Genomic DNA, 9,451 nt, shown 5'->3' with positions numbered 1-9,451 from the left:
AGTACCCACCAACCCTCAGCACCCACAGACAGTCGGTAGTGGACAGTCAGTGTGCCATGAGGACAGACACTAGGGAGGACGGACAGGACGCAGGACAATCCTCCAACTAAAGTTTTTGTCAGAAGGCAAAAAAAAAAAAAAAAAAAAAAAAAGCAAAGGAGGTGGGGGTGCTGAGGAGAAGGGGTGGTGCATGTGAGCTGCAGATCCTATTACACACATCCACACTTTTTTCATGGCAAGGTTTTTTTGGAAGTTGGGGGGAGGGCGAATCTGCAACTTTTTTGGGGTTTATTTTTTGGTAAATAGCGAGTGAAATGCAGGATTTATGCTGTTTGAAGTGGATCAGACGTGTTTTTCTGACTTGAGGACACTTTTCCTGGATCTAACAAGACGGACTATGAGGGATTCGATCCAGCGGGGATCGGGCACAGCGCAGAATAGAAAAGTTTGGGAAACTTTAACGCGTCCTGTGCTCTTTTCTTCCCAAAACAGACCAATGCGCATCTTTTTGGAGTCATTTTCCACTCCTGCTTCCCTTAAAGAGCAGTTTGCTAAAGCATAAGTGTACCAGGAGGTCGGATTTTTGCTTGGTTCAATCTTTATTCCCCCCACCAAGATGTCTTCCCGCAGTCCCATTGTTGGCTTTTACGCGATGCTGTGCGTCTGGAGCGCCAGGCTGAGCGGCTCCGACGCTGCGCTCTCTCCAAACGGAACCATATTTGAGGATCGATGCAAGAAAACAACGACCTGCGAGGCTCTGAAATACAACACATGTCTGGGATCTCCGTTACCGTACACACACACCTCCCTGGTCCTGGCTGAGGACTCCAACACCCAGCAGGAGGCTTTTGAGAAGTTGAACATGTGGTCCGGTAAGATTGAACAGGTCCATCACTACTACTTATACATTCTGTTTATAATAAGGAAAATATTCATCAGCCTGTCATCAGCAGATAGGAAAATGACAGGCTTCCAGAAGCCTAATGAATAATATAATTTAATTATTTAGTTCTATTGTATTTTTTTATTCATTTATTTAATTATTGTTTGATGCTGTTATATTTCGTGTTTCCTATTTCCTACATAGTGTTTATGCCTTGTATTTTTTTTAATTCTATTGTATTTTGTATTCCTTTATTTAATTATTGTTTGATGCTGTTAAATTTCCTGTTTCCCAGTTGTTGTTGTTGTTTTTTTTGGAGCTGCTGCAGCATCTAAATTTCCCCCATTGGGGGATCAATAAAGTTTTATTTTATCTTATGTCACCTAGAGCTGGAAAAAATACTTTATTATTATTTATAAACATATACACTAATCCTTTGCCTAAAACTCTCTAAAACATTAGCATTTTCTTATTTTCATTCAATCATTTATTCATTAGGGTGACAAGTGGTAAATTTTAAAGAAGGTAATGATTAGATTGGTATAATTATTTAGTCTCAAAGCCAAAATCTGGCTAAAAGTAGTGTAAATAATAGACATACGCAATAGTGATTTTACTGATTTAATACATTTTTAAATTTTTTATCACATTTTAATGGCCAGACATGTTTTTCAAGAAAAAAAAATGTAAATGACTATAATAGACATTATGGAAAATGTGATTTAACCATTTGTTGGTTAATCATCATTTGAATTGGTTTCTGAATTCTCCGATAATATTCCTTCACTGTCTAAGGTCTGCGAAATGCTCCTCGCTGTTGGTCGGTGGTCCAGCCTCTGCTGTGTGCCGTCTACATGCCTAAATGTGAAAACGGTCACGTTGAGCTGCCCAGCCAGAGTCTGTGTCTTGCCACGCGAAGGCCGTGCAGCATCGTGGACCAGGAGAGAGGCTGGCCCAATTTCCTCAAATGTGACCAGTTCCCTGTGGGCTGCTCGGTATGATTCCCTGTCATACCCTTCTCTGTACCTGCTTCTATTAGGCTCAGGTGCCAGGATCACCAACAGCAGCACCTTTTCTTTACAGAATGAGGTGCAGAAGCTCAAGTTCAACATATCGGGCCAATGTGAGGCTCCGCTGGTGAAGACGGACATTCAGTCGAGTTGGTACAAAGACGTGGAAGGCTGTGGCATCCAGTGCGACAATCCTCTGTTCACAGAGGAAGAACACAACGACATGCACGCCTACATAGCCTACTTTGGCACCATCACCCTCCTATGCACCTTCTTCACCTTGGTATGACACAACTATTTAGGAAAGTGGATTAGGGCTAAATTTGATGGAGAAAATATTTTTGGGCAAATCAAGAATAAAGTCGAAATGTCAAGATTAAAGTAGAAATGTCAAGATTAAAGTAGAAACGTCAAGATTAAAGTAGAAACGTCAAGATTAAAGTAGAAATGTCAAGATTAAAGTAGAAACGTCAACATTAAAGTAGAAACGTCAAGATTAAAGTAGAAATGTCGAGAGTGAAGTCGAAATGTCCAGATTAAAGTCGGAATGTCCAGATTAAAGTTGAAATTTCGAGAATAAAGTTGAAATATAATGTAGAGATTCAAGTCAAAATTTCGAAAATGAACTCAAAATACAATATTGTGGTAAAAGTCAAAGATCTACTAATGAAGTCAAATCTACAGAAGCTGACTGGGGCCAATTCACCATGACAACAAACAGCTGATCCTGGCCGTATTAAACCCAACTATACTTCATAGTTGGGTTTAATAACAAAGAGATTCTTTGTCTTCTAGCTCATAAACATGGTTTTGTTATTTCTTCAAGGACTTTGATAAGATATTGCCAAAAACTTAATCTGTTCAGAAGGAAAAACCAGTGAAGTTTGGAAGAGGTGGCAGCTGTATGGAAACAGATAAGGGCCAGTTTTGATGGAGAGTGTTGTTGTATATACTGTATATAGTGAATTGGCCCTAGTCAGCTTCCGTAGATTTGATTTAAAAAGCAAACCTTCAACTTCTATCACGATATTGTATTTTGAGTTTATTTTCAAAATTTCGACTTTAATTTTGACATTTCGACTCCTTTCTCAACATTTCAACTTTATTCTTGATTTGCCCAAAATTATTTTCTCCATCAAAATTGGCCCAAATCCGCTTCCGTAACTACCGCACCCGTCATTTAAAGATGAAGTCAACTGTCACTAAACTCTGTTGTCGTCTGGATTCTGTCATCTCTTTCCTGAATTAGGCCACGTTTCTCGCTGATTGGAAAAATTCCAACAGATATCCAGCCGTCATCCTCTTCTACATCAATGCCTGTTTCTTTGTGGGCAGTATCGGCTGGCTGGCCCAGTTCCTGGATGGGGCACGCAAAGAGATTGTGTGCAAGAGTGACAACACAATGCGACTTGGCGAGCCCTCGTCAGTGAAGAACCATCAAAACCAATAAGTCAAGTTAAAGGATTGCAAGTAAAAGGTCTAACCTAGTGTCTTTGTGTCTGCAGATCTTCAGAAACGCTCTCATGTGTCACCACGTTCATCATCGTGTACTACTCTCTGATGTCGGGAGTGATTTGGTTTGTCATGCTGACCTACGCTTGGCACACCTCCTTTAAAGCCCTGGGCACCACTCAGCAGCCTCTGACGGGTCGAACATCCTACTTTCACATGGTCACCTGGTCCATTCCGTTCGTCCTTACCGTGGCCATCTTAGCTATCGCTGAGGTGTGTGTGAAACCCTTCAAACAGACATTTCTCACATGATTCCACCCTTATTTCTCTGAACCTCTAATTTCTCTTTGTCTGCTGTCTTCCACTTCAGGTGGACGGAGACTCAGTGAGTGGAATCTGTTTCGTGGGCTATAAGAACTACAGATACCGTGCAGGTTTTGTGCTCGCACCAATTGGAGTGGTGCTTGTGGTTGGTGGCTACTTTCTCATTCGAGGTTTGTTCACAGATTTCTGTCAACCACAGCTTGATCAGGTTTTAACCAAAAGGTAAAGCTGTTGGAGACAAAAAAATCTTTATCAGATGAAGACAAATTTGTAGGCCTCAAAGAACAATAAATCTAATATTTTTGCTTGAAAATAAAACATGTAAAAGGTTTAAATTGCCGCTGGAACAGTTGTTTTGATCTTTACTATGAATACTCTGTTTAGAAATTGTCAGAAAAGTTTCACGCATTGCATTGTGGGATGTGGAGTCCCATAGACGGAGGCATAGAAGTGATTTTACTCCATTCTTACCATGATTTCTGGTGTTTCTTGGCCAGAAAAGGAAGACAGTGCTTGGCTTAGTTTGTTTCCAATATTCCCTGTGATATCAGCTCACTTAGTTAGACATTTAATTTCAGCCGGATTCGGATCTTTCCGTGGAAGCCCCAAAATAAACATCCGCCATTGTTTTGCTGTAACTTTCAGACAGTGAAAGCCCCATAAATGGGTTGGTAAGACACTTTAGAAGAGTTTTTGGGGGCAAACAGAAGAAATCACAGTGAGAATAAAGCAAAGAACTTTCATGCGTCCATTTATGGAACTCCATATCCTGCAATGCAATGCGCAAAACTTTTTATACTCTTTTTATACGGAGATCAAAACAGACTTTCAAGCAGAAATTTCAACCTTTTCAATATTTTTTCTAGCAAATGATTTTTGATTTATTGATCAAAGCATGTACACTATGTCTTAATCTAATAAAAGAAAAAAAATCTCCTGCAGCTTTAAGTTTGATCCAATCAGGCTTTTTGCCAAAAGTCAATTTTAATCTAAATAAAAAATTATGAGAATGACAAATCTCTTTCCTTTTTTAGGGGTTATGACATTATTTTCCATCAAGAGTAACCACCCCGGTTTGCTGAGTGAGAAAGCAGCCAGTAAAATCAATGAGACTATGCTTAGACTTGGTAAGTTTGCTCACCTATAATCAACTTTTCATGTCTCTGAAAACAGTATGCCTTTGGCTGGCATAGTAGTTGTACTTGATCTTCTTTACTTTTTTTTCATAAGCACATTAATAAAACTCTTTTGCATCTTTAAATTTGAATATTATGAACCAACCACAAGTCTTTTTCTTAGTAAGATTTGCAATAGTCTTTGTGTATTGATTCTGATGCGATCAAATTGTGTAATACCTCTCATGTAATGTGTCGTTTTGCTTCTATACATCAGGTATATTTGGATTCCTCGCCTTTGGGTTTGTTTTCATCACCTTTGGCTGCCACTTTTATGACTTCTTCAACCAGGCTGAATGGGAGAGAAGTTTCAGAGAATATGTGCTGTGAGTCTCTCTCGTAACTTACAAAACCATCTTCAGATTCATCAGGTTCACTCTTCCCCTCAGTGTCAGTGTGCTGGAGTGGATACAGAATAAAATCTCTTTTACGTGATGTGTTCTGCAGGTGTGAAGCCAACGTGACCATTGCCTCTCAAACCAACAAGCCCATTCCTGAGTGCACTATCAAGAACCGGCCAAGTTTGATGGTGGAGAAGATCAACCTGTTCTCCATGTTTGGAACAGGTATCGCCATGAGCACCTGGGTCTGGACCAAGGCCACCATCCTCATATGGAAACGCACCTGGTGCAGGTGAGTAAAACCTGAGCGTTTTCTGCCATGGAAGCACTTAAAATCGTAACCTGAAGTTAGAATTAGGAAATAGTGCTTACTGGTGTTTTCAGAATGCACAGAGTCACACCAAACATGACTTCAGGGACTATAGTTGCTTAAATCGCCCATAATGAGTCGTTTGAACATAATCGCGCTTTTTGCTTGCTTCATCACTTCATCTACCCCAGTAACGGGACGACCAGGGGAGTGACGTATGGAGAAAGTCATTGTCGATTGGATGTCACGACACAGCATCACTCGAAGTCACTTAAAAAGTTCAGCATTTTCAACTTTGAGCGACTTCCAGCAACTTCTAAGTCGCGTCGCTTGACGTTGCGTTTACATTGATTTTGAATGTAATCGCTGAAGTCACGTTCAGTGTGAACGCACCTTAAGACAAGACCAAGTCTTTTGGGTGTTGAGACCGAGTCAAGACCAAAACTGAGACAAGATGAGACAAGACCAATACTATAAAAATCTATTTTAAAAAACTATAACAAGGTTGAACAGTTAAAGAGCATTCTCTTTTTAATCTTAGTTTTCTTTTAAAAACATTTGATAGACAAAAACAAGGTGTTAGCAACTCCTTCAAAGCACACAAACGTTGTTCAGAAACATCAATCTCAAATCTTGAAAAATGTGTTCAACTAAAATCTTGAGATGTTTATTTGTCAGGTGAATGAGGAAGTGTTCAGAGATATTTCTGACTTGAAATAAGATGGAGTGGTATCTAAATGTTTTGCAGGTGTCTGACACATCAGGCACTGGAAAAGATTTCCAAGGAGGCAAAACAATCAGTGAGCTAACGCTGAATGTTTGAAGTTAATTACAACAATTGTCATTCAGCAACAGTTTAAAGTGCTTCTCCTTATGATCACATTAATGAGGTTGAAGAACAGTAGATCAGTGCTGGTCTCCACTAACCTGGCAAGAACCAGATTGATGTGTAGCCCTCCCTCTAACTCGAGTTCTCCATATCGATCTTGGTTTGTGTCTGGCGAATCCTTTCGGAACCGGGGACATCTTTCTATTTTGATTCAGAGCTATGCTAATAGCGGTAGCTCAGCTAGTTCCTCTCCCTGCAATTGCGCATGCGCCAGTTTTTCTTCAGTGCTTCAGCCTTCGTCACACCCAGATATCTTGCCCTAAACCACAACACTGCCTCATGATTGGTTCGAACCATTTGGGTTTGAATTCAAAAGGCAAAGGCAAGAACAGGACAAGATGGATTCTGGTGTTTGTGAACACCAGTAGAATCCATCTTGCAGGCAAGGCTAGGTCTCCACTGGTCTTGACAGAAAATCTCAAGTCTGGCTAGTCCAAGTAGAAATGCTCTTGAGTCCGAGACAAAACCAAGACCTTCAAAATGTGGTCTCGAAACCAAGACCCACCTCCAGTACTACAACACTAGTGCCTACTATTTATACTAAGTGGAAAACTCGGACAAATTTATCATACAAAGTTCACACATTTTCTAGGATGTTGAACTACAATTTTTCTTTCCTTTTCTCTCTTATCAGAATAATTGGTCGCAGTGACAACGAGCCAAAAAGATTGAAAAAGAGCAAGATGATCGCCAAGGCCTTCGCCATGAGAAAGGAGCTCCACAAGGACCCTGAGAAGGAGCTTTCCTTCAGCATGCACACTGTGTCCCACGATGGACCCGTGGGTGAGTCCTTCACTAAAGATTGCACTATACATGTTTAGGAAAGTCCATTCAAACGTGATACAGTATAATTGCCCAGTGTTCTTAAATGCTCTATAGTCACACTGGACTTTTGGGGTTTTGCTCTTTGTCCTCATAGCTGGAATTAACTTTGACATAAATGAGCCATCCAATGACATGTCGTCAGCCTGGGCACAGCATGTGACGAAGATGGTTGCCAGACGAGGTGCCATCCTGCCTCAAGACATCTCTGTGACTCCCACTGGGACGCCAGGTGAGAGCCCCAACCCAGATCCGTCCTCTTGATAAAGCCACATCAGTCTTTTTCAACTAACAATATCTGAACATATTAATTAATCATAGAACTAGCAGTAGTTCACACTACGGTGAAGATGTACCATTTTTCTTGAAGAACTGAAAATAGAATATAGAATATTTGTTGCAGCTCATTTTCAATGGGCGAAGGAGGGTCCCATTAGCCCATATGTGTCAAACTCATGGTCCGGGGACCAAATTCGGCAATATGAGGCATCCAATTCAGCCTGTAGGAGAAAGTGAAAATTACAAAGAAAACAATATTTGCAGGGGCTTACCGTTTTTCCAGTGGTAGTTTTTTACTGTTAAACAGTTGAAAAAATCCAGAAAAATCTAGGAAATTTAAAGTGAAAATCCTGTTGGGACTGATAGCTATCATTCATTGCTTTGATATGCTTGGTTTCTTACATACTTTGTATTTTATGTATACGTAGAAGTGCAAACTAGGGCACAATAATGTTGAAATAACAAGCCTCTGGTCTCTATTATCTACTTTGGGCTTTATATCAAGTCAGAAATATCAGACGCCAAAGCTGGATACAGAAGAAAATAACAGTGTATATATTATTTTAAGACAAATCGTTCAAGAGATTGAATGCTGATGTTAATGAGGCTAACTGCCACCATCTAACACTAAATGTGACCTGGTGAAACGTGTTTTCTCTTATTTTCTCCCAGTGCCGCCTCCAGAGGAGAGGAACAGGCTGTGGATGGTGGAGGCTGAGATCTCACCAGAGATGATAAAGAGGAAAAAGAAGAAGAAGAAAAGGAAGAAGGAGGTGCGTCCAGTGGAGGAGATGCCGATGGACCGTCAGCGTGAGTTTGGCCGCAGCTCAGTTCCCCGCCTCCCCAAACTGCCGTCCCACACCACCCTGATGGCCAATCTACGGGAACAACAAAAACAACAGCTGAAGATGGAGGAGGAGGAAGCACTTCCTGGATCTTACCAAGAATTCCAACCTTTGCAGCATCCGTCCAATGAGGAGAGGTGTCCTTACATGCAGTGCCAGAGTATGGGAAGCAGCTATAGCCGCGGTTTAGTGTCCAACGCGTTGAGCTTCACTGATGATCGTCCGGAGGATCTCGGCCTCCAGCCTCGCTCTGCAGCTTTAGCCTCCACCTGGCAACGAAGTGTGTACCAAGGAAACGTGGATCTTACTGACGGGCTGTCTGACAGGATGGCACAGGTGGCTCGAGTACCGGTGGGACGGAGGGCCGGGTACGGACCCGTTCACTCCAGGACCAACTTAATGGAGGCGGAGCTTATGGATGCTGATTCTGACTTCTGAAGCACCAGGATTTCTCTAAGTTCAACACACACACACAAACACAGTAAGATGAAAAAGTGCTGGATACTTTGATAGATTCTTACTATAGTGAACCAAGTTAACATTGAAATGTAAAGTAAACCGATCAGTTATTGTTTCTTTTCTTTTTTAGAAAAAGCTAGTCAGTGTTTCAAAGTTGTGAATAAATTAATAAGAATATTTCTATATCTTTATTTTGACCATATAAAGTTTAACTCCATGAATGGCTAAACAAAGCAGGCAGCTAAACCGTACATGGCTTGAAACAGCACGGATGTGTAATATAAAAGCTCAAATTGTCACTCAAATATCAATCAATGGGCTGACTTTGTCTTAGGCCAGGGATGTCAAACTCATTTTAGTCCAGGGGCCAAATATGGACCAGTTTCACCTCAAGTGCGCTGTAGACTTTAGGTATGGGGAAAAAAGAACAACTTTAAAATTATTGTGCCCTAGTTTCAAATATCAGTTCAATTCTTAATTTTATAACCAATTTTGGTGTAATTTAGAGGAATTTTGTGAAATTCTTTGGTGAGAAATTGCAAGATTTGTGGAAAAATTGCGAGTTTTTTCCACAATTTGCAATTAAAAATGACTATTCATTTTCAGTTAAATTCAATTCAGCTTTATTTGTATAGCGCAATTTACAACAAAGTCATCTCAAT

The 9,451-nt window shown here is 40.6% G+C and overlaps 1 protein-coding gene across 1 annotated transcript; it reads left to right on the top strand.

Annotated features, from left to right (window-relative positions):
- Positions 1–206: 206 nt before the first annotated feature.
- smo (smoothened, frizzled class receptor) lies at positions 207–9,094 on the top strand. Its single transcript, XM_028449870.1, has 12 exons — positions 207–872; positions 1,679–1,878; positions 1,967–2,176; positions 3,143–3,315; positions 3,399–3,618; positions 3,716–3,839; positions 4,704–4,796; positions 5,062–5,170; positions 5,292–5,477; positions 7,019–7,167; positions 7,304–7,438; positions 8,158–9,094. The coding sequence occupies exons 1-12, from the start codon at positions 617–619 to the stop codon at positions 8,766–8,768; spliced, it is 2,466 nt and encodes an 821-aa protein (XP_028305671.1). The 5' UTR covers positions 207–616; the 3' UTR covers positions 8,769–9,094.
- The last annotated feature ends 357 nt before the right edge of the window (positions 9,095–9,451 follow it).

This window comes from Gouania willdenowi, chromosome 6 (genome assembly GCF_900634775.1).
Source record: "Gouania willdenowi chromosome 6, fGouWil2.1, whole genome shotgun sequence".
Lineage (NCBI taxonomy): Eukaryota > Metazoa > Chordata > Actinopteri > Blenniiformes > Gobiesocidae > Gouania > Gouania willdenowi.
The sequence above is the reverse complement of the archived record's forward strand: the minus strand, read 5'-3'. Positions and strand labels throughout refer to the sequence as shown.